Source organism: Alosa alosa, chromosome 5 (genome assembly GCF_017589495.1).
Source record: "Alosa alosa isolate M-15738 ecotype Scorff River chromosome 5, AALO_Geno_1.1, whole genome shotgun sequence".
Lineage (NCBI taxonomy): Eukaryota > Metazoa > Chordata > Actinopteri > Clupeiformes > Clupeidae > Alosa > Alosa alosa.
In genome coordinates, this window is record NC_063193.1 from 5,711,222 (window position 1) to 5,736,038 (window position 24,817).

At 41.8% G+C, this 24,817-nt stretch overlaps 2 protein-coding genes across 7 annotated transcripts; one reads left to right on the plus strand and one right to left on the minus strand.

Moving 5' to 3' along the window:
• Positions 1-1,254: 1,254 nt before the first annotated feature.
• ido1 (indoleamine 2,3-dioxygenase 1) lies at positions 1,255-9,566 on the minus strand. 3 transcript variants are annotated; one of them, XM_048243755.1, is made up of 12 exons: positions 9,516-9,566; positions 9,264-9,381; positions 7,150-7,241; positions 6,250-6,369; positions 5,685-5,803; positions 5,460-5,474; positions 5,032-5,131; positions 4,825-4,942; positions 4,565-4,616; positions 3,063-3,211; positions 2,454-2,680; positions 1,255-2,102 (listed from the first exon to the last, which is right to left on the minus strand). In XM_048243755.1, the coding sequence occupies exons 3-12, from the start codon at positions 7,213-7,215 to the stop codon at positions 1,935-1,937; spliced, it is 1,134 nt and encodes a 377-aa protein (XP_048099712.1). In that variant the 5' UTR covers positions 7,216-7,241; positions 9,264-9,381; positions 9,516-9,566; the 3' UTR covers positions 1,255-1,934. The 3 variants fall into 3 exon arrangements, with proteins under 3 accessions (XP_048099712.1, XP_048099711.1, XP_048099710.1); XM_048243754.1 differs by having other exon boundaries at positions 7,150-7,245; XM_048243753.1 differs by lacking the exon at positions 9,516-9,566 and having other exon boundaries at positions 7,150-7,245; positions 9,264-9,485.
• A 2,547-nt stretch (positions 9,567-12,113) lies between these two features.
• Positions 12,114-24,779, plus strand: LOC125295003 (rho-related BTB domain-containing protein 2-like). Of its 4 annotated transcripts, XM_048244113.1 has the most exons (11): positions 12,114-12,449; positions 15,078-15,279; positions 16,001-16,104; positions 16,296-16,481; positions 17,004-18,013; positions 18,444-18,562; positions 18,750-18,900; positions 19,453-19,541; positions 19,814-19,919; positions 20,236-20,493; positions 20,725-24,779. In XM_048244113.1, the coding sequence occupies exons 1-10, from the start codon at positions 12,382-12,384 to the stop codon at positions 20,445-20,447; spliced, it is 2,247 nt and encodes a 748-aa protein (XP_048100070.1). In that variant the 5' UTR covers positions 12,114-12,381; the 3' UTR covers positions 20,448-20,493; positions 20,725-24,779. The 4 variants fall into 4 exon arrangements, with proteins under 4 accessions (XP_048100070.1, XP_048100069.1, XP_048100071.1 ...); XM_048244112.1 differs by having other exon boundaries at positions 20,236-24,779; XM_048244114.1 differs by lacking the exons at positions 19,453-19,541; positions 20,725-24,779 and having other exon boundaries at positions 20,236-20,324.
• The last annotated feature ends 38 nt before the right edge of the window (positions 24,780-24,817 follow it).

A 24,817-nucleotide genomic window follows, 5' to 3' on the forward strand; every position in this document is an offset into this window, starting at 1 on the left:
CACTTTTTGGGTCGTTTGGTGGGTGCTTCGTCTCCCCCTAGTGCTTCTCCATGGAAAAATGAATATGCAACTTTCTGGTGGCGGTCGAACACATCCGGATGTAACTCGGCGGGAATACTCGAAAATGTAGTCAGATTGTAGTTTCTAAGAAGACTGCAAAACGGACTCCGACTTGGCTTTTTTGCTGTTAAAATTGTAAGTAGCCTACCCTTGGGTGAACTTCGTTTTTGTAATGTGATTTGATAGTCTCTTGAACAATGTGTTTGCTCAACCGTTTTATTGTGAGCCCTGTGTGTTTATGACAATGTGAACAATGTGTTTAGCTTGGTTTATTGATGGCTAGCTCGCTAGCTAGTGGGGGTTTAGTGTAGCAGTCACTTGCTACCGGGCTGCAGGGGGGAGCTATGTCGTGAAAAATGCGAGCCCAAATCAGGCTAAAACCCAGAAACAGCGAAGGAATAACCAGACCTGCATAGGGCTTCTTTAAAGGAGAATTCCGGTGTGATATTGACCTAAAGTGTATTGAAACATGATACCGAGTGTGAACGTATGTCTCATAGCCCATCTCGACTTGTCCCCTGCACTCCAAAATCTGGCTTAGTTAGCCGATGCTACCAACAGCTTTTTCAGTAGTGGTGCTTCGGCATCGGGCTAGCCATGCAAATAAATCACTGTTTTACACCCATTTACGAGGCTCAATGTATCTCCACACTTCATTGGTAGACTTCCGAGGGCCCTGACATTTAAAACGAGACATTGAGAACTTTGAAAAAGCACTGGTAGTTTACTTACAAGACGATTTATACAGACAGTATCTTCACGAAGTTTAACGTTTGCAGCCATCTTGAATTTAGTCACGATAAGTCGAGCAACGAATAAGAATGAACAGGTATGATAAGGGATCAGATTCCAAAAATAATTCAGTGGAAATGCATGGATTCCAGTTTCTTCCAGTAACAGCAACTGGAATCCATGTTGAGTCAGTGCCCCCAAAAAAGGAAAATGTAAGACCCATTTCAAAGTGTACCCTTGTTTATAAGAGTAAAAAATAATGATAGGCCTAGTCTTGCATGCTGCACTGTTTGTAACAGTGTTAGCATTGCCCATGGTGGGTTAAATGATTGCAAAACTAGTGTCAATTCATGTGCATTATTCAGGCCTATACTATATTGCTAGTTGCCAAGGCTACATGAAAAGACCAAACTGCAAGATCTACATATTTTATTTTCACAATTACTTTTTTGGTGTACTGACTTTTTAGTATTTATTTATTTTATTATTTGTATGTATTTATACCATGGTCTAGGTTGAAAAGGGTATCGTTTAAAAAGTGATATAGGCCCTACTACACCTATAAAAAGACGTTCCGTTCGAATTGCCTGATGACAGTTCTAAATCACTGTGCTGGCTCAAACGCTAGTTAGTAACCAAGGCAGCATTATCAACAATCAACTTATCAACATTCCACAGCGTTGCCATAAACAGCTGAAAAAACTAACGATTTTAGCTCTAAAACTCATTTAGTATTAATAATTGATTTCATATTTATTTATTTCATAAGTGACCATGGTATAAACGGGATAATGCCCTTTGATGCGTCCATTATCAGAAATAAATGGACTTCACGGAAGCAACTGTCCTCCGCTTTGCGTCGGACAGTTCACGCCTCTGCGTCGTCCATTTATTTCTGGGCATTATCCCTTACATATATATATATATATATCCTGCTATATATATTTGCTTCGTGATACCTCCCTGAAATTACTTTTTGCAGGTTGAGATGTCTGCTTTATGGCATGTAATTGTTAGCATCAGGCTATGTCATGCCTGACTATGGACCACTGACTCCAGATCACAGATACAGTTTAGAGGCCAGCTTGCTGTCGAGCGAGGCCTCTGCTGCGGTCTTCTGTGTGGCTACAGCTGACGCGTGGCTATGCTGTGCCACTTCTGCTGGTGGTGCTGGCCCGCGTCTGGTCCCGGATGGTCTTGAGGAAGCTCATGATGCCTGAGCCTCCTGTGCCCCTTTCCTCCAGGGCGGTGGGCGCATGGGTGATGGTGCGATGCTCCTGCTCAGAACCGTCGCCCCGCAAACGTAGCTCCTGATGCACAAATAGCACATTATAGATGTTTATATTATTCTAGCTGGTAGCTTTGGTGATATACACGCAATTAGATTCACAAAGAAAACTATAAAAAGGATTATTATGATGTTAAAAATATAACCGTTCAAACACTTGCACTTAACGGCTTTACATTTTTGACTCTATGTACTAATAACTTTTGCCTCATAGACCTCATAGACATTTATGTAAGCACCTTAAAACTGTTAAAAAAAACTTGCTCAATTCACTCAGTTGTGCTACGAAAGATCTGAAACCTAAAAACATCAGGATCAAAAAACGACAGACAATCAGGCGGGGGCATGCAGGCCACATTAAAAAGCATTGCACCTTGGCACGGGCAGCGGGTACGGTGATGAAACGCGAAACCACGTTGATGTGGTAGTTCCGCAGCGCCACAAGCCGGGCCACGCAGTGCTCGTAAGCAGCCGTCAGAGGCTCAGTGGCCCGCTCTAGCACAAAGTCCCGCAGGGAGGGTCGGGACAGTGAGATGTCCTGGATGAAGCGTGCGTGGGCTGGGGGCATGTAGTGTGACCTCATGCGTTTCAGAAAGGCCCCTGCATGGAAGACAAGCAGAACCAGTTAGATACATATACATATACATTTACATATTATACATGTAACATATACTGTACTCTGTGCAAGCACATAAACACACACACACACACACACATATACTGTACACAAGCACACATACACACATGCATAGTGCACACACACACACACACATACACACACACACACACACACACACACACACAGACGGCATAGGCTACATATATTAATGCATGTTGCCTAAATGTTGGCAGTAGACAATAATGTTTATTCTTAAAATCATAACTGGTACCTTCTTCATGCGATCGTGACTGCTGTCTTTGTGGAGAACATGATGCCGGTGAGTGTCTCTCTGTGTGTGTGTGTGTGTTTCATCTCTCTTACCACTGCTGGCCTCATGTTTGACCCCGAGCAGCTCATCGAAGCAGTGCAGCAGACTGCTCTGGGCAGCGCTGCCTCCGGAGTACTCCATGGGCTCCACCTGCACACTCTCATACACCAGCCCATCTGGCATCGACGGGTTATCTTTCCATCTGCAGGGCACGGACAGGAACTCACAGCGCAGATGTAGCACGTACACATTTACATGTTTTCATTTAGCAAACGTTTTTATCTGAAGCGACTTACATATGTCAATTATATTTCAAGGGCCATTGTCCCCGGAGCAACTCTGGGTTAAGCGCCTTGCTCAAGGGCACAATGGCAGAAGTTGGGAATTGAATCCACAACTTTTATGGTTACTGCATGCTAGCCCAGCTCCTTAACCACTACACTACCACCGCCCTGTTTAGTACACATACTAAATAACCGCACAGGGCCGCATTATGGTCCCATGGCATGAGACCCAGGAGCACTATGTTTTAGGTTTTGGAAAATCATTTTTTAGTGCATGTATGGGTATGGGTGTCTGGGATGGCTACCAATGCAAAAACACAGGAATAACAAAACCCAGTCATTTGTTTATGGACTGTTTAAGCCTGGAAATTTGTTTAAGTGAGCTGTTCAGAGTGCTGGCCAAAGTAATGTCAAGTCTGGTAAGCTTCTTCAGTAAAACTTCTTTGATTCGACCTATCCGCACTCACGAGTGAAGAATGAAAGAGACAAATGTCTTTTATTCTGTAATGTCCCGCTCACACTGTGAGCACCGAGGGGTCAATTCAAGCATGTCATATTGTAACCACTACAGGGCCTGAGGCCCTAGCAGTAAGCTCATCTTCTAATCATGGAGAGGCCCAGGGACCTGTAAGGCTCATTTATACTCAACGTTAGCCTCCATCTGTGCTCTGAGTAAATTTCAACATATGAAACAGACATATCCATATATGTATGAAAAGATAGCATAAACTTGAATTTACACTGTAGGTACTGAAGGTCCTTAGTGGTCAAATCACACTTTAAGCCTAAAGGGCCGGCGGGCCCTAGTGGTCAGCTTATGTTTTAACACCAAGGAGTGTGAGGATTCTAACTTTGTAAGCACTGAGGGTTCCAGGGGCAGGAGTGGCCAGCTGAGCTCACATTTCAACAGTAAGAGGTCTGGGGCCCTTACTATTGTAAGCACTGTCTGTGGGGTCAGGGGGGCCCTGGTGGTGAGCTCACGTTTTAACATTAACACTACACATTTCAAAAGCTTCTACCCTTCAGCAATAAGACTCTTGGACACAACTAAACTGAAATGAAAACTTTTTCCCCTCTTGTCACTGTTGTGAGCTAAATCCTTCTGTAACAAAAAAAACACCACCAACATTGCTGTGGCAATAAAGTATCTATCTATTAGTTTGGGGGTCATAGATGAGGGAGGGAGTTCTGTTGTCATTGCTTACCATGAGAGGTATAGTTATGTTGTCATTACTTACCATGAGAGATATAGTTATGTTGTCATTACTTACCCTGAGAGGTATATCCTCATGATGCCATAGAAAACTGAGGGTTCCACGTAAACTGAGACACAGACACACAAACAAAACAAATATAACAAAGTTGATTAACTCTGATACTTTGATAAATACTGTGACGTCGCTAGTAGTTGATACACCCTGATGTTGCTTTTAACACTTGAATTACTGAGTTTTGTCTTAAAGCAAATCAAATGCATTAATATTTTTCTTTAAATAAAAAGCCATTTATTAGCGGTAATTATTTTACCTACCATGCATCAATTTGAGAGCCTCCTTCATGCCATCTATGGCCAAACTAATGGATTCCAGAGCCCTGGTTACCATAGTAACATTATCTTGATGTACGCCATTGATAACTTGAGGAATTGCCTGTAATACCATGACAGCCATGCTGAGGTTAGGGAACTGTGTTCATGATGTGGTAAACATTTTCTAAAAAGTTTCTCAGAAACTCTCACCCTTAATCCAGGAACTGCAGCAAGCTCCACTAATAACGTGACCATGAAGAACCCGTGCACACTTTTTCCACCAGGGAGAGTAAAAAGCAGCTCCAGGTTCCTGCAAAATGTTGTTGTCATCCTTAAGCGTTAGAGAGCTGTATGAGAGTGGCATGTTTCTAATTATTTCTAAGTATAATAATAATCTCTTATTCCGTGTAATTTGGCTACCTGTTCCTGTTAAGTGTTTTTATCAGAGGCAAATGGATGAATATACAGTAAAGTGGAAATATGTCTGATCTTAGAGACTGACACGTCTATGTGTGTTACAGCTGAAGAGAGTGATAGTAAATCCTCCTTAGTAAATGTCCTCCTCTGCTGGTGGTTTTGATGTGGTACACAAAACTATTGAAAAATGCCTACAGGACAGATTGGGAAAGAGCACTTACTCCATATTGAACTCTCTGGTGTGCCATCCATCAGTGTCATGAAAGAGAGAGGGAAGCTTTGGTTAAATTCTTTGTACCATTATTTGTCCACAATTTTTTAGCTGTGCTTATTTTCCATCAAGTAGTAACTTGTGTAAAACTTTCAGTGTGGCTGCAAGAGTGAAAAAGGTGCCTGACAGTATCTCTTGCTGGATGTTTTGAGAGGGCTGAAGAAAATTCACTAACCCCTGTGGATCAGTTTTTTTCCAGTTGACGAGGACTGCGTCAGCATGTGTCAGGATGGGAGGCAGCCCTAGTTTTTGTGATACAGACCAGTAAGGCACAGCCAGGGTATGTGGCAGCACCTATCCAGACAAGAACAAAAGATTACGTTCTGCAACAATTTAAGGTTCCAAATTTCGAATCTGGATATTCTTTAGCATAATGTCAGTCACTCTGTGTAGTAAGTGTTTTTGCAACCAGAGCCTGCATTATAAACAGATAGCTGGGGAGGTCCTATCAGAACTGGTTATATCCATGCCATGTTTTAGTTTCATCCAGTGGCTTGACATTTGGTGTACCTGCATGTCATGAGCAAATGCTGTCCAATGTTTTTTTTTTTTTTTTACAGTCATTGGTTCAAGGTCACACAACATGTAAAAGTTTACAAAAACCGCTGTTGAAAATGATGCTAGAAACTTCCCACTGCGGCCAATTTTCTCAACGTCATATGCACGTTTAAAATACAGTAACATGTACAGTAACTGAGGTCAAGTCTATACACAACCTTGCACAAGAAAATCTGTCTTACCCTTACTGTCTCATTCTCGCCCTCCTGCCACACGTAGCCCATTGTCATAACACTTAGAGCCAGATGAGCCAATCGCAGCTCTCGGTGGCCCTGCAGAGGGTCCGTCTCCAAAAGGGGCATCTGGGGAAAAAACATCATTTGAGAGGATGATAAACTAACATACTATATGTTATCACATTCCTAGTCAATATATTTAATTCATTGGATGGCAAATGGCTTGTTCATAGTCAGGTTCATAGTCAGTTCAGGTTCATAGTCCTCATCTCTGTTTCCCCATTCATCCTAATACAAATTATCTCCTAAATTTCCCAAAAAATCTAAGTATTTTGGTCTTGGTGTCCATTATAATGGACATTCATAAAGTCACTATTATTTCAAAATATAAATAACTTCACTTCTTTCAAAATTAATCATATGATTCCTGGCATTTTCATGAACAAGAACATATATCACCATCATATAAATGCTTAATAAAAAGACAATATTTGACATATGTCTCCATAAAAATGCTTGTTTTGATGTCAGCCATTTTTGAGAAAAAGAAAAAGGAGGTTCCCAGCAACCCAGCCAATCACATGATATACAGTATCATTAGAAAGCCCAGGATGGCCTCTTTTAAAAGACCACAGGAATTTATAGAATAGCTCAAAGGGGTAAAGGGGTCCACTACAGAGGACATAGGTCTATAGGTTGGGTCTCAGAAGGATATACAAAAAAATAATTAAAAAGTCAGAAACAAATAATATATATATATATATAAACTCATGCAGTGACTTATTTTGGACATACATCTCAATGTGTAATATATACTGTATCAATTTCTTAAAATGCCTTGACATTGTTAATGTTTTTCCACACAACTGTTTAACATTAAATAAAACATAGATACTATACTTTTACCTGCTGAATGCATGCACGTAGTGAATGGGAACCAATGAGCTCTGGCACATTCCTGGCTATTTCCATCCAAGGTTGATAGTATGGTGGCAGATCTTCCTTAGGAAAATGGTAGGTTTTGATTTTTAGTTGTTGTTCCAGAAACACCCTTAGAACCTGATCTGAAGATATAATGATATAACATTCTTTTGGGACATTATTAGATCAATTTTGTTTCATATTAGTTTTGACACACTGACTTACAAGAAGGAGAATGGAGTCTCTGATATCGCAGATGCAATTGTTGTCACTGTTAGATGAATTGGGTACTCCCTTAGCGCTACATAGTCACCTAATATCTTGAAAACTAGCAAAAAGGGGAATTCCTACATTGTGCACTTTAAGGAATATACTGAGGTGAGAATGAACATCAGCTATTCGCCACTCAAGAAGGATGGGGTCAAAGGTCATTGTCACATTACGTCATACATGTCATAATGCTGTATTACATAAAAATCTTTCGGACATGTTCTAAGGATAAAACAGAAAAGTTTACAGGTTGTCTGTCTACAGGCTGTCTACAGGATGGCCTATAACTGCCAACAATACAACAAGCTCCAACAAATCAATATGACTTTCAACTCCTAAAAGGATGGTATAAGAGAAAAGTTGGAACTGACAGGTTGTCTACATCATGTCATACTATTGAAACAAAAAGAAAAAATGGGTTTGTATTTCATGCTGCCCTTACAAGGGGGTAAAAACAATGGGTGTTTTTATGGAAAAAATGCTATTTAGGTCAAGCTTATGGGTTAAACGTTAGAATTTACCGTCTCAAATTTCTTCGCACATACTTTCCCTCATGTACTATACTTCTCCAAAGCTTTAAAATGGTAAGTGCTTGACATTTCAAATCACTTGAGAACAAAAACATGCATTTTTCAATTGCAGAAAAAACAGGTTTGTTTCAATCTATAGGGCATTAGTGGTGGGTACTGATTAGGACAATAATTCCAATGGGATATTAACAATCTGCACATGATACTACCATGTAGATTGTCAGTTAGGAGAGGAGATTTTAAAAAGTGTCTCTGGGGTGTGTCCATCCATAATTGAAACGGCATACCTCAACAACGAAAATCATAAAACATGGGGGACTGTCTGGACAAAAATGTGCAAAAAATTATCTGAGACCATGGCGTCAAGGCTGTTTGAACTGACTGACCCATAACATAACACAATAAACATAAGACCTTTGAAACACTGTCAAATAGAGATGGAGACTTTGTCTAAGAACAATCTTAGACAATGGAGGAAAAAGCCAAGAAGGGAAAGGGAAGAAAACAATACAATAAAAATATGTTTTGATAAAGATGTTAATATTGGTCTATATGTACAGAGTCAAACACAATAAGAGCAGAGATCATATTTTGATATGACTGGTAAAGGCTGTTCAACTTTTTGTGTTTGCTACTCATTGATCTTGTACAAACACTTTGCAGGCAAAGGATGAGCATATTCACTGAACTCCCTTAAGTGTTTTAAAATTACTGCAGTACAAATTCACAAATTTACAAATGTGTTGAACATTCCTTAGCCGGCTTCTCAGCTCTCTAAGCTGGGCAATCAAGATCAAATTGCACAAGAAGTTAAAGTCAATGAATTCCCATTGATTTCTCACAAGTGGTGTCTCTCAGACCAAATGTAAACATGCATTTTCAGAAGAGTGCAGGACAAAGTTTTATATTAACTGCAAAAGCTCTTCCTTTTGCTGCAGCAGTGGATAAAGGTCACTGTCAAAAAACATAAGAACCATGCCAAAAATAGTGTTGAAGGAAAAAGAAAAAAACTTTTCCCCACATTCAAGTTAAATGTACTAAAGTAGTTGTACATTGCTGCAAACCACACAACCACAGTATTTGTTTTAAAAATGGCTTTGGAAACAGACTGAACTTTTCTTAAAAGAGTATATGTCCAGATAGAGTTAGATTACATCATAGTTAATCATCACTGTATGTAACTTTGTTATGTACTATATCACCAAAGGACAGATGGTTCATATCTTATTATGAGCACAGCAGAATTTGAGCACATAATCCAGTCTTTACACATATATACACATATATGTCTTTACCTACCAGAGGTTCCGGCAGCACAAATCCAAACTCATCTGAGACATGGTAGTGCTCAAGAGAGAAGGGCTGTGATAGACTGGCATTTTCTGCATCCATGCCTTCTGGCATGTCCACCTTCCGGCTGCACAGGGTGACCAACAGGTTCATAAAGTGGGAAAAAATGAAGACCACAAACAGAATTTGAACACAAAACCCTGTAGAACTGAAGGCTACAGTAGCATTTAGTGTAACACAGAACAAAACTATGGACCTTACAGCAAGGAAGTCAACCTTTAGTCACAGGTGTGTTGCACAATGGGCCCCAACCATGTGGGGGGGTCACGTTATCACAAGTGACCCAGATACCCCAAGGATTGATGTGCTATGAACTTCAAGGTAGAGAGTTCACTACGGCTCAGGGCCCAGTTTCCCGATAACAACGGAGACACGCTCTTACGAGGGTTTTCTACGATTCATCTTACGATCGTTCGTTTGGTTTTTCCGACTGTTTCCCGAACATGCTCGTAGCGTGAACGCGCGTGCACTGCTCTTAAGATGCTCTTAAGTGGAGCTGTCCACTTTAATAGTTCTGAAATATCCTCTGATTTGACGGTGATGTCAGGTGACTGCACATCACAGCTATAGGCCTACCATTTAAACTTCGGATCTACACATTAATTCACATCAATACGAAAATAGAAACACTTTGACATCTGCATGTAAGCATCCCAAGTAGGTTATATACCACACAGAGACATAAATAATTGTAATTATTTTAAGATTAGATTGTTGCACCATGCAAGAATTTTTCGCGGTGTCACTTAAGAACACGTTTGAAGATAAGAAAGAAGTCGAGTAAGAAAGAGAGGAAATGTGTAGGCTTAGATTTTGATGCAGTAGGCTACAGACTAAACCACATGTTGCTTTCTCTGCTTTTTACCTCATAGGCCTAATAAATATAGCCTTCACTTAGCAAAGATAATGTCAAACTATTCTGGCAACGTCTCGTTTCATAACTTGATTGCATTTTTGTCCGCTTTTCATCACATTATTATGACCATTAAATGTAGGCTATTTTGCACGGTAAAATCGGATTCATCACAGGTAAACACAATAAAGAATGGGAACGTAAATTGGATTATGTATTCTAAATTGTAATTTCTCTTTATGTCCTGTTGGTGACCTCAGTGAGAAGCACTGTTAAGACTGTCTTAGCCGGTAACGAGTAGACTACTCTGGAGCACTCGTAGATCTACGAGTGTTTTCACAACGCTCTTAGCTACGATGGTTTCAGGAAACAGTCGGCAAATCTTAAGACGTTCGTAAGAGGGACTTTACGACGCTCTTAGGCTTAAGATGCTTTCGGGAAACTGGGCCCTGACCTTCAATAAGGCATTCACTGTAGCTGTGAAGTGACATAATAGGTTCGGACCATGTTAATGTTTTTTTTTTATTCAAAAATAAAAAAAATAGTAGCTACACAACTTAATGAAAAATCCTTTTTCCATCATAAGAACATTGTTATTGTTATGTTGTAATTCATGTCTTGTGACAGGTATTTTTATTCATTTTTATATTTTCCCTTTTACTTGCCCTTCATGCTTTCATTATTATCTGCTGTTTTCCGATAATGTAAAGCAGATTGAGTTCTCTTGTTTATGAAATGTGCTATGTGCCTTGCCATTGGAGTGTCTGCTATAACTTAATATGTGATATGTGAGAGATGAGACAGGGCCGTCTGTGCAGCTCCCTCCCAAGACTAATAATTGTCAGAAATAACTGACAGCAGTTCAAATTCCAGACCCATATTGGGAGCACCTCTTTAACTGGCAGCACACTACATTCGCTAACATAAAATGCAACATCCATGTAACATTGCTTATGAATATAAACTATTAAGTGTTGTTGCATAATAATAAGAAATGATTACAACTATTAAAATGTTGATGAATTTAACATGAAAACCATCCATGACACTGCATGATGCTTGTGATGTGACCCACCTGGCCACAATTTCAGAGATTACAAATGGCATAGCGTAATGATTGGGTCCTTGGAAATGTTCTCCCTGACAAGAGGTCCTTCCAAAATGTTTGAGAATCCCTGCTGTATAGTGTTCCTATAGTCATTTCATATCTATAACATGAGATTGCTATACACCCTGCTGCTCCTCCGCATGTAGGTTCCTAACGGAAAAATAAAGTTCTTTGAATTGAATTGGGATGAATTCTGTCCCAAAATACTGTAAGATTAGTTATTTTTCATAAGGTCGCACACCACTTCTAATGCTTCAGGTGAAAGACAACTTTAAAAACATATTTATCTGTTCATACATGTCGGTCAAGTTTAATTATTTTCTGTCATTCAAAATTGATCCAGTGAGGCCACACTTTTAAGATACAGTATATCCACATGTAGGTCATTTATTGTTATCTAATTTTTCATTTCTGTTCATTGGAAAAGGAGGACATTTTCTGACCTGCAAGAGATCACTGCAGGAGACAGAATTTGAAACCAAACATCTGGCACCAGAGATAAACAACTCATGTGTTTTTGCCCTTTTTCAAAAACATATGGCCTTATTCCTCTGAAGAATGGGTTCAATGATCTGACTATATCATGATTTTTTATTCAGCCTATAGGTGCTTGTTAATTTCCATTGTTGAAAAATACAGCATACAGTGGTAGATTGACACTGAAAATACAAATAGCATATATGTGCCTATAATCTCACTTGTGAATAGGTTTTCTGATCGACTAGGCTAAATCATATCCTGAGGTATGCGAGATAGAATTTAGATAGGCCTATGTCTTACAGGAGTTTGCATAGCACAGAGATGGACGCGTCTGTCAGTTTGCAATGAATGGGAAGGTTGCCGTTTGTGACTTGTGCACTGCATACGGTAGCCGAGGTAGCAGTGTCGCTGTTGTCGAGGTGTTTTGTGCAGGGTTGGCTATGAATGAGACGGCGGGGTCCCAGAGTCCTCAGCCGTCTGCAATTTCTCGGCGTATTTAAGTATCGGGGATCTGACGAAAACAGCTCACATAAGAAGGCGGTAACAGAAAGCTTTCAGCATAGGTGTGCTGATACTGTTTACGAAAATGAAGTATACTGGTTTTCCTATGTGGCGAGCTACATCCAATGGAGATTCATCCCTCTTTTCGGCTCTTAACATCGGCAGACCCGATGCCTCACTTTCCTTTGATGCGGTAAGATGAGAGATTTCATTTCACTGATGCTGAAATGTAGACTACAGGCCTGATCGTATTTACTGTGAAAGCAACCCACATTTTGCGTTAAGGTAGAATAAGTGGTCATTCAATGAGAGTCAGTGTTACATAACGGCTACAGTATTGCAGTAGAGATGAATGAACTGTGCAGCCTAAGCTTCATTAAAGTCCGATACGAGTCTTGTTTTGAACGGTAACTTAAAACTTCAACCGGGAATCGAAGGGCTGTGGCATTTTCAGCCTTCACCCTTGTCACTTCTGTTCTGTCTACAAGTAATCGGCTGATCATTCCTGTGTTTATTGTAAGCCTGCTCAGTAGCTTCATGTATGCTACTTGTGTGGTGCGAACATTTGCTCTGCCATTGATAATAAAAACATACGGCCTCACAAATAAAACAATCGAAGACTTATGGCCATTATTGAATAGACTCATTTCTGTGAGTGGGCTAGATTGCATCACCCCAGTAGCGGTTTTGTCAAGTCCCTTTGAACCGCAGCAGACGAGTGTGAAAAGTGCTTTCGTCAGACCCTGCTGATTGATGACGGGGCCGTCTTGCTGAGTCCAGACCGATTTAGACCTTGGCTTGATATTAGGCTACAGAACATTATGGCCATAGCCTACCTGAATTTCAACTTTAAATGCCCTTTGGGCTAATGTTCATCTGCACTGTAAACCACTGGCGAATTAATGATATCAGTTTCTAATGCTCTCGCCGTGGTGCATTGGTGCATCCAATAATAGAAACACCTTGGGCCTCGGACCCCATAAATAATCTGCAACCGAAACGTGACGCGGCATGGACAGAAACTTCTGTGTCATTGTCCGCGTCATCCACTGAAGAAACTCTGTATGAGCCTAACGGAATCCACTGAAGTGAATCGTAGCATGGGATGGACTAAGGCACGCCTATGGAATATATGGAGTTTATGAATGAGATTCGACTGCGTTGATTGAGTTGTTTGGGTTTTGCCTAAGCCCAGTGTCTGCTCTTTTTCAACATCTTGAGATCTAGTGTTTATGCATAACCAAAGTTGGCCTTGTGGCCTAATTTATGGGGGGCAAATCAATTCAGTCTCAATAAATTCCAACCACTTTGTTGACATTTTGTGCGCGCAGCACACGCCTGCGCTGCATCGCCTACAACCAGTGTCAAACTCTAAAACGAATATAGGCTACTAGTGTTTGCACTAAGAATCTACACCAACAAAAACACTCTAAGGTGGCATATTCAGTTAAACTTCAGGAGCATGGGTTGTCTCCAACTGTAAGAACCAAGTAATTTCCGTCTCCTTGGAAACTACCTCTGCTTGGTGAATACCATTTTCCAACATTTTCGAGGCGTGTGGTGAGTTCCGTGTTTGTTTGTCTTTCCATTGGACAGTAAAATTGTTTTGCATTGGAAGTGAGTGGTCATTTGCCAACGGATCATAGGTTACCCGACGCATTCGGGGTTAATGGCTATAGTGAGCTGGTAAGGTTGGAGGCGTAATTATGAGGAATGGTTTGAAATCTGTGATAAGAGTTTATGTCCAATGTACCCAATGTATATTGATATTCTATCGCACTTGACTCATCCTCATAACACATAGCAATAGAAATAGCCACCCAAAACGCGCCCTCCATAGTGTTAGTGGTAAATGAAGCCATTTGTAGTATTTATGGATAACTGTTTCCACCAAGCAGGTGGCATACCTAGAGATGACATTTTGTTTCTTACTATGAAGTGAATATATTTCACAGTGCATTGCACGAGTTGACACGGCGCAAAAAAAACTGAACCTTCGACGGGGTTAGCTGACATGGAGATAAGAAGTCATATACTTGTCTTGCTTATTTGCTTTCCCCCTGAAGTTGCTTAATTTTACAATTTACTCTTCGGAATTATTATCACCCAATGAGCGGATGTTGCTGGGCAGATGTGAATTTATGTAGCCCATGACAGATTATTACCGGCTATCGTGTCTTTAACCGATCTCCTACCCTTCCCTGTTTCCTTGTGCCTTAGAGTAATAAATGATAAATGTAAGCATTAGCATTAGATGACTGAGCAGAGTGGATGCATTTTAGAAATAGGACAGTGCATTATTTGGAGAGTTACAGCATTGAAGTATCTGTTTTAGTCGTCCTTCTATGTCTCCTGGAATAAGAAGTTTTTTTGTCATTTATTTCTGGAAATGTATCACTCACTCTCCTGAAAATGGGGTCTCCTCTCTCCAAAGTGCCTGTGATTCCCTCTTGGTTAATCTTAATGGGAGCAAACAGACAGAACCAGTCCACTTTATCGGAAGTAGAGCAGACTAACTGCATTTGGCCGTACTGCCAAGCGCCACAGACAGCTGCTTTGTAGAGAGGAGTCAAATCAATGACTATTTCTCACAAACAGAGAAAAAAGGTTACTTTTTATGACAAGATATGTGTAGGTCATAATATATATTATACACCTATATGTAGGTCATTATATATATATATACACACACTGCACAGCTGTGGAATGTGCTGCATTTTGAACAGGCTCTTCACTGATTTGCCAAGTGCTTTGGTGTAGAGAGAAACTTGATTCAGCAGTTTTACAGTATCTCTTCTCTGTTCCTCTCCACTCTTACAAGGCCCCAGTTGATGGATTCTGACATGGACTATGAGAGACCAAACGTTGAAACTATCAAGTGTGTGGTGGTCGGGGACAACGCTGTAGGGAAGACACGCCTCATCTGTGCCCGTGCCTGCAATGCCACCCTCACCCAGTATCAGCTCCTTGCCACCCATGTGCCCACAGTATGGGCCATAGACCAGTACAGAGTATGCCAAGAGGTGAGTAGTTCATATTTACTGTGGCAGCCCTGTAAATGTAGTTAATTTAGGTCATTTTATGTATCTGCGTAATCATTTGGTAGCTCCATTAGTTTGTTTCTAGTCTAAAGTCATGGGAGCAAGGTCGACGATTAGTAAACCACCAGTCACTTCGTTGTTTGTTGTTGTATGCCACAGTTGCGTCAAAAAGTATGTAACCTTTGCATAAAAAATGGGAGCTAGGCCAGCAATGTTTCATGAGGGTATCAATAGAGTACACTGCAGGTACAGTGGAAATAGATGTTTTGCAGTTGTGGATTGTAGGAAATTATACGATCTAGTTCTAAAAAACAAACCCAGAACCAAACAGTGCATCTAACTGCCTAGATCCTAGATTGTCACTGTCAAATTCAGTGATCAGAAATAAAATCCTTAAACTTGAATATTGTCCCATTTACTTACTCCTTTATGACAGTAAAACATACATTTGGTGTGTGAACAAAACAAAGATTTTGTGGACATCATCTTGGGCTTTGGGAAATACTGATAAAATATTTTCACTAATTGTCATCATCTATGAAAATAATCCTTAGTTGCAGCTCTAATGTACAACATGAAAATAATCATTGGTTGCAGTCTTGGTGTACAGCATAGGGCCTGGCAGGACATCTCTCTCAATGGGTGTGCTGTGGAGTGGTTGGGTATATATCCATGCATGTGATAGGTGTGTTTGTCCAATCAGGTTTTGGAACGTTCTAGGGATGTGGTGGATGACGTGAGTGTGTCCTTGCGCCTGTGGGACACTTTTGGTGATCATCACAAAGATCGGCGCTTTGCCTATGGCAGGTGTGTGCTTAGCTTGGCATTTTACCTTTTCCCTACCTGTGTAGTGAGATGTTTTTCAAAACAATGTTATCAATGTACAGTACAATGCGGTTATATATTTTAGCGATACATGTGGGTGTTCTTCTGAGAGTGAACCCACTGACTTGGCATTATTTGTACTAAATTGATGCTATACCCCCCCTCCCCAACAGATCTGATGTGGTTGTACTGTGCTTCTCAATTGCCAACCCCAACTCACTGCACCATGTCAAAACCATGTGGTACCCCGAAATCAAGCACTTCTGCCCCAGAGCGCCCGTCATCCTGGTGGGCTGTCAGCTTGACCTGCGCTATGCCGACCTGGAGGCAGTGAACCGAGCACGACGTCCACTGGCAAGGTCGGTGGGGATGGCAATCACCCTGACAGCCTGTCAAAACATAAACAGCAGTTGAGAGTTGAAAATCTAGATATATTTAAGTGTAAAGGCTAGCAGATGCAGAAAGAGAAATCCTCTTGTTCGTTTGCACTCTCTTTGAGAGAAATAATCAAACAATAAACTACATTTCAACAGACTGATGACAAAGCTGTAGATTTATATCTGGTTGTCTCTTAAGGAAAACATAGTGTCTTTCATTAGGATGTTTTGACCTAGGAGTTTATTACGTCTTGGCAGACATCTCAATTGCATTAGCCACTTACACACTGATGAAAAAAGTACTTAAAAGGTAATAAATCTCAAGAGTTACACAGCCAAACACATACACTTCTCACCTCTCAGTTCCTAAAATAGTTCTGTTTTACAGCAGTACTTTTGCAATCTCTTTAGAAGAGATACTGTTTACCCACTGCCAACATTTTGTGTCTTGTGTCAGTGGCGCTCTTTCTTAATGTATGAATATTTTACAATCCTTTATTTCAGACCGATTAAATCCCATGAAATTCTGCCTCCGGAGAGGGGCCGCGAAGTTGCCAAGGAGATTGGGGTGCCATACTACGAGACGAGCATCGTGGCTCAGTTTGGGGTGAAGGATGTTTTCGACAACGCCATTCGCGCAGCCCTCATCTCGCGACGCCACCTGCAGTTCTGGAAGTCGCACTTGCGCAACGTGCAGCGGCCGCTCCTGCAGGCGCCCTTCCTGCCGCCCAAGCCTCCGCCGCCCATCATCACCATCCCGGCGCCGCCCTCGTCCATCGAGGAGCACCCCGTCCGGCTGCTGGAGGACCCGCTGTGCGCCGACGTCATCCTGGTGCTCCAGGAGCGCGAGCGCATCTTCGCCCATCGCATCTACCTGGCCACCGCCTCCTCCAAGTTCTACGACCTCTTCCTGATGGACATCGTGCGGCCCGCGGAGAAGGAGGAGGAGGGCCCCCCTGAGCATCAGCGCCGCCCGCCACTGCATTCGCGGCCTCCCTCCTCGCGGCCCCCCGCCAGCCTCTCGGGCCGCGAGCTGCTGATGCGCGCGGCCAGCTTCGACGTGTGCGAGAGCGTGGTGGAGGGCGACCGGGCCAACCTCCGCGCCTGCACCAGCGACGGGACCCTGAGGCGGGGCGAAGCCGAGGAGCGAATGGCGCGCGGCCGCCTCCTCTCCTCCTGGAGCCGGGCCTTCCTGAGCATCCAGGAGGAGCTGGTGGACGACCCGGTCACCTACAACCCCAGGCCCATGACAGTGGTGCACATGGACCCGTCCATGCAGCCTGGGCCGTTCCGCGCCGTGCTGCGATACCTGTACACCGGCCAGCTGGACGAGCACGAGAGGGAGCTCATGCACATCGCCCACATCGCCGAGCTGCTCGAGGTGTTCGACCTGCGCATGATGGTGGCCAACATCCTCAACAATGAGGCCTTCATGAACCAGGAGATCACCAAAGCCTTCCACGTGCGACGCACCAACAGGGTCAAAGAGTGCCTGGCCAAAGGCACCTTCTCAGGTGAGAGGCATGTGCTAGCTCAGTCTGTGTTGAGTTCCACTCGCTATGTTGTACCTTTGTTCTCCACACCGCACTGCAACAAATATCGGCCGTCTCAGATGACCCAGGTGCATGGCTATGTGTGCTTCAATTACGCAAGCTTGTCTGTTATGCGGTTATGCAATGATAGGGCACCTGGTTAGAGAGAGAGAGAGTCAGTGAGAAAGAGAGAGAGAGACAGAGAGAGATAGAGAGAGAGAGAGAGAGAGAGAGTTATTGGACTGTCCAGATGCGTGCCGTGAATACACATAGTGCTTTTAAAAGGAGGCATGTGTGAAGTGTTTCTGAGCGGCCTGACAGTGTTTTACTGCAGCGCCTGCTGCTGCAGAATGAGCTATCATGCAGTGATTACATAAGCACCACTGAGAGGACGTGTGTTTGTGCACTTCAGATGTGGCGTTCAAGCTGGATGATGGGACCATCATGGCCCACAAGCCCCTGCTGATCTCCAGCTGTGATTGGATGGCTGCAATGTTTGGAGGACCTTTTGTGGAGAGCTGCACTAAAGAGGTAAAAAGCTCCTCAATTTCAACAGCTCTGTCCTCGATTTGTGTTTCTGCAATGTGCCTTCGTCATGCATGTGAATTTATTTATGCTTGTGTATTTTTGTGTGTGTGTGTGTGTATGTGTATGTGTATGTGTATGTGTATGTGTATGTGTATGTGTATGTATGTGTTTGTGTGTGTGTGTCTTGCAGGTATTATTTCCCAACACCACCACCAGTTGTATGCGGGCTGTGTTAGAGTACCTCTACACTGGGGTCTTCTGCTCCCGTTCAGACCTAGACTCGATGGAGCTCATAGTTCTCGCCAACCGCCTTTGCCTGCCACACCTGGTTGCCCTTACAGGTAGGCCGACACCCCACAAACATACAAAAGGCCATGACCATTCAATCCCTTGCGTGTGTGCACAGGGCTAGGGTCCTCATGAACTGGCTTGGGCAGAGAGAGCAGGCTCTGTGTGAGAAGTGCAGTTTCTCATTGCACTGTGCTTGTGTCAGATGAAATGGTGCACTCAAGGAGGTTCTATTTTAGAGGAATCACTGTACTATTCTCAGAATAACGGCACGTCTCGTCTTTCTGCCTCAGCTTCGGCTCAAGGACGTCGGCTATCTGATTTGCAATGTTTAGCCAGTGTAACATCCTGTTGTGCTTTCCATCCACTCCGCTCCCTCTAGTGTCCTTCCTGTTATCTTATACAGCTGATTTTGTTTCAGCTTTTTATACAGGGGAAGTAAGCATGCTATATTTGCAACAGAACACCTTTGATATTGTATGTATATATATTTGTAAAGAATATTTTTTTAAAAATGTATTTTGCGCCACACATTTCGAGGTAGGTTTTCATTCACTCACTGCTAAAACTAGGGTTGGTCATTCATTTTTGTCGGGTCCTGACAGAGCTTTACACCGTGACCCTACTGAGGGAGGCTGCCATGATGGGAGTTGACATAGATGGAGATGTACTGTTGAATTTGGAGGTGGCTCAGGTAAGAGCTGTGAAAGTGTGTAGGGCCAGCTTATTGGATTGTTTTAGGTATAAGAATCCTTGATGATACCTGGACCTTGTCAACACATAAGTTATAACAAAGTGCATTAAAAAAAATGATTGAAGTGGTTATTTACAACGTTTCGGTGCAAAAAGGGAGTTATTCTGAAGCTTAGCAAATCGAGCTGTGGACCTGAGGATGTAATAGTTTTTGATGTGAAGTGAGTCTCACATGGTTTACTTGTGAATGTGGTCTGCTTCCCTCCATGGCAGTTCCATGGTGCTTATCAGCTGACGAGCTGGTGCCTCCACCACATCTGCACCAACTACAACAGTGTTTGCCGCAAGTTTCCCCGTGACATGAAAGCCAGGTCTGCAGGTAGGAGATGGTGCAATGCCAGAGCTATGAACCTTTTGGATCTTATAACTTTATCCTCTGTCTCAGCTCTGTCATGGGATGAAGTATTGAATATTGTTCAGAGAAATTGACAATTGAATTTGACTTGAATTTCCCCTTGGGGATCAATAAAGTATCTATCTATCTATCAATTGAATAATCCAGAGAATGTTCTCTACTTAACTAATCTACATTCTCCATTGTCTCTACTGTAAAAATAAACTATTAAATAAACCTTTCATTTCCAATTCATATCTTTGGTGTTGCAATGATGATCCTGTTTGTGTGTGCCTTACAGAGAACCAGGAGTACTTTGAGAAGCAGCGCTGGCCTCCGGTGTGGTACCTGAAAGAGGATGACCACTACCAGCGCGCTCGGAAGGAGCGCGAGAAAGAGGATTACCTCTACCAGAAGAGGCAGTGCAAGCGCAAGTGGCTTTTCTGGAACCTTCCGTCATCACCTTCGTCCAGCTCACCATCGTCCTCAGGCTCGTCCTCAGCAGTCATCTGAGAGGCTCTCAGGGTGACGCCCGTGTCTTCTTCAGGGGATTCCAGAGGCAATTATGTTTTTTTTCTGGTTTGAGGAGTATTAGCGTTATTTCCATTTCCCTATACTGTAATAAGGTATTTGTTTGCTCTCCCAGTTGAGGAGGAGAAAATGAGCCACAAAAAAAGAGATTTTGTCCTTTTTTGTCCATTTTTTCTCTCACACCAGGGTGGCTAGTACCATTTAAACCTCTGTATGTAGTCATTAGAAATCAATTCCACTGCACACTGTTTTATTACAGAGGCCAAACTGACAGCTAGATACACTGCAAATCAGTGCAGGGTCCTCCCAAGTGGCTACTGCTGGATGAGGAGAGAGCTGGTCTATCTCTCCTGATGAAATTAAAACAGAACTGGTTTGATTGACCTGGGGGTCATAACTGAAAGCTTGCCAGGTGCTTATCAGCTGCTATGGACAACTTGAGAAGAGAAGCAAACAACCAGCAATCTCAAACAACAACAACAACAACAACAACAACTACAGCATATTATCTCAGTGACGAAACATCTATCAAGCTTATCACTCAAACTTTCACATCCTCTTATCCTCAGTAGCGGAATTTATTCCACGTGTACAGAGTATCAGTTACAAAAGGCTGGTGTTTTCCTTCTGGAACGGACAAGTTCTTCAGGTTTCTCACTTGACATAACATGTTACTGATAACTTGGTTAAATATGCTGGAGCAGGGAGGAGGTCCTAGACCTACAAAGGAACAGGGACTTACCTGGGCTCTGTATTCATCTACTTTTATTTCTGGTTTAAAAAAGTTTAGATAAGTGTCATGATTGTATGATGCAAGAGATTGGTTTGAAGGAATGTGTTGGGGATCCATGCAAGAGCATCTCTGTAAAGAACAGGTAAGATATCCTTTTTGACCACTGTTTTTTTTTTTCATTTGATCTATGTGTGTCATATTCCATTTTATTGCCAGAGATGGAACCTGTTGGAGATGCTAATTCACTCATGAATGAGATTTTGAAGATGTTTTTTTTCTTCTTTTTTTTCTTTTTTTTACCTTTGATATCTCCCTGTTGTCGCAAACTGAGCCGTAATTCCCTGTTTGCTGCTGAGTCTTCTCAATCAGGCTTGTGGCCTGGCCTGACCTGTTCTGGTTCTGAGGGGTCATATCCCAGCATTTGATATGGCTGTGAGAAAATTGGATATCTGCTGATGTGCATTTATGACCTTCAGGTCCAGCAGATGTGATTCCCAAATTGTTTAGACTATAACCCTACAAATTATTTAACTCTGACGCACAACAGTCACAATTTCTGATTTTTTTTTTCAGGTAAGATGTGCACATTGTACAGTGTTATCCATATCTGATGTGTGGTACATGTCTGTAAAGGGCTCTCTTTGTGTAGTGCACTGCTTTATATACACACACACACACACACACACACAGACACACACATCTTTTGATGTGTTTATAGGCCGACTGATACGTTTTTAGAGACTTGAATTAGGAATTGCATTTGGGATGCCACTAAGCTCAACTGCATGTGCAGTGTCTGTGAAACCTACAGACCACTGGTTGAGTGGAGAGATTAGGCTCTCCCGATTTGAACCATAAAAAAGATGCATTTTCATTCGTTCTGAGACATCAGTGTGTAAATGAGTGGACATAGCTTTTTTGTTTTCTGAGGGAAAAAAGCAAGAGAGGAAAAAAGCGGATCGTTTCGTAACATGAGCATTCCTCTGTTGCTGGAGCGCTGTGAGGCAGCTGTGCCTGAGTGCTCTCTCCCCTCTCTGGGGGTAGTACAGAGGGACACAGCTAGCCTATAGCCCCCCTGGGGGTAGTACAGAGGGACACAGCTAGCCTATAGCCTGCAGCGGAGCGGAGGGGAGCCAGGCCAAGTGAGGGAACAGAACAGACACAACTTCTGTTTTTACAAGCTGTTTCCTTCTAAACACGTTGTGCATCACATTCGCTGGTGATGAAACGTTTAGACCCCTAGTAGGGCTGCAATGAATAATCGTTAGTTGCATCCCTAACCCACTAGTTAATACTTAGAGAGTACCCACTAGAGTCCACCTCAGTCCTTTGGCCACATACAAGGATAAAAAACTCCATACGATTCTCAGCTGACTGTAGAATATACTGCTATATTAAGGTCGTAAAATGCTTAGTGTTAGTCACTTAGAATGTAGCATCTGCATCTTGCAGCAAAAATGAGAGACAGAGACCATTCACATCACGTGTGGCGGTAAAAGGTTCTACTGTACAGTGCGAGTTGTCATTCACACAGCAATGTTATGTGATTGTCTTGTGATGTCGACACAGTCAGCTGTTGAGGCATCTCCAGAGCATGGGGCACAGGAGAGACTGTGTTTTAACTCTTGACTGATTGTATGCTGATCTTGAATTTTCTGCTTCACCATTTGATTGTGTAGCGAAAATTGCCATGTAATAATCACTATAATGCTTGATTACCGGTAGGTACTCTGGTTATACAGTATGTACATATAACAAAGCTTTGCCTTAGTTGTGCCAAGATGATGAATGGTAATTATTTGGCAGAAACGAATACAAACAGAGCTTATTAATGTAGAAAATGAACAGGCTTGCACACTCCTTTCTGGTTAAAAGATTGTAGAACGATTCATTTCCTTGGAAGGAGCTACTTGTATGCAGAGAAACAGTACATATCTGTAAAACACATGTATTCCTTTGCCCTTTGAACTGGGAAGTAAAATCAGAATGAGATTTACTTGATTTTAAATACAAAGGCTGCATGTGCTAGACTTAATTGCTGTAGAAATACTTCTGGATATTTACAGGTAATTGGGAGAAAATAAAAATGTCTGAGAGTTTTAGATTTTTTCAAGATTTTGGAGGTGTCATTAACGTTGAGTGTTACAGTATGTAATTTGGTACTGTGTAGTGGTGTAGTATATGTGGATTAGTTTGAGAACATACTAATTTTGAAGGGGCAAATTCCCATGTTATTTATCATTAGTTTTATGTATCTCCATAGATAGCACGATAAAAGTAAAGTCATATCATGTTTGATCATATTTGATCAGGTAAGCATACTGTGTATGGATGTTTGCAACATAGAATACATTATTATTATTTTTTCATCAAGGGAGTATAAATCACTCTTAATCTAAATATATGTGCAGGCTGCAGTTTAGCCCACTGAAGGGTGCATTAAAGGAGGAAAAAACAGTTTATTAGGGACATAGTTCAGAGAATTATCACCATGTTGAACTGAAATGGTGAACTCATGCCTTAATTAAAGTTTGTGTGACAGTGAATGTGGGTTTCATCAGTGTATTTGCTATTATGTGGAAATGTTGCTGATAGGCCTACCTAACATACTAAATGTATTATACATTCTGTGTGTGTACACTGTATTGTAAGTAGACTGTGTTAAGCACTTGTCCGCTTGTGCTTGTTCAAATGTGCATTGGGCAGCGTTGTTAGACTGTTTTTTTTTATGTCCACAGTCATGTGAGCCAGATTGAGAATGTGCTTTGAATGTAAGATGAGATAACATGCCTTTCACAACAAGACAGGCTCTTTGACCTCCCTCATGATCCACTCTGTTTTCAAATGTATGCAGGGAAAGCCAATCATTTGTACTCCACTTTTAGAAAAGTTGTTTCACTCCATCAAATGGTTAATCAGAGATGAATCCAAGCATAAAAACAACAAAATGGCCACTGTCAGACTCAGGTGGTATTGGCAGAACACTGAGCATAAGATGAACTTTAGTTGTCTATGTAAATACTGTATTTCAGGATAGAAACTAACATTAGCTGATAATGTGCACTATGCATCACGATAGATTCACTGTAGGAACACAAAAAGCACGCTGTGAGAATATTTTACCTGCTTGGATTAGCAAGACATCAGGTGATTTAAAAAATATAAAATGTAGAACATTTTACTGAGGGAACATTTGTGTTCTCCTCTGAGCTTTTGAAGCCCTTTTCCATGTGTTAGGTGCTAACACCACGGCTGCAGAAAAGCACAAACCAAAGGGAGCTTGTTGCAGCAACAGGAAGTACAAAAAAAGTACTTGGCTGCACAATCACAATAGCATAGTCGCCTGAGAAACGCCTTGTGATGAAATTACTTAATACTTCAAACTTGAATGGTTTTTCTGTATATAGAATTGACATGATTTCTTGTCAATTGCTGATTTTGTCTTAATTTTGTCGTTATTTTTTTAAACTGTATAGTTAAGAAGTTTGTAATGCCTGTGGGGTGGGTTGGTGAAGTCTTACATGTGCTCTGGATGAGAAGTGTAAATAGTCTTTATTTAATAAATTTGGATCAGCCCACTGCCTCTTTGTGTCACACTTGCATCATATTTCTCAGGTAT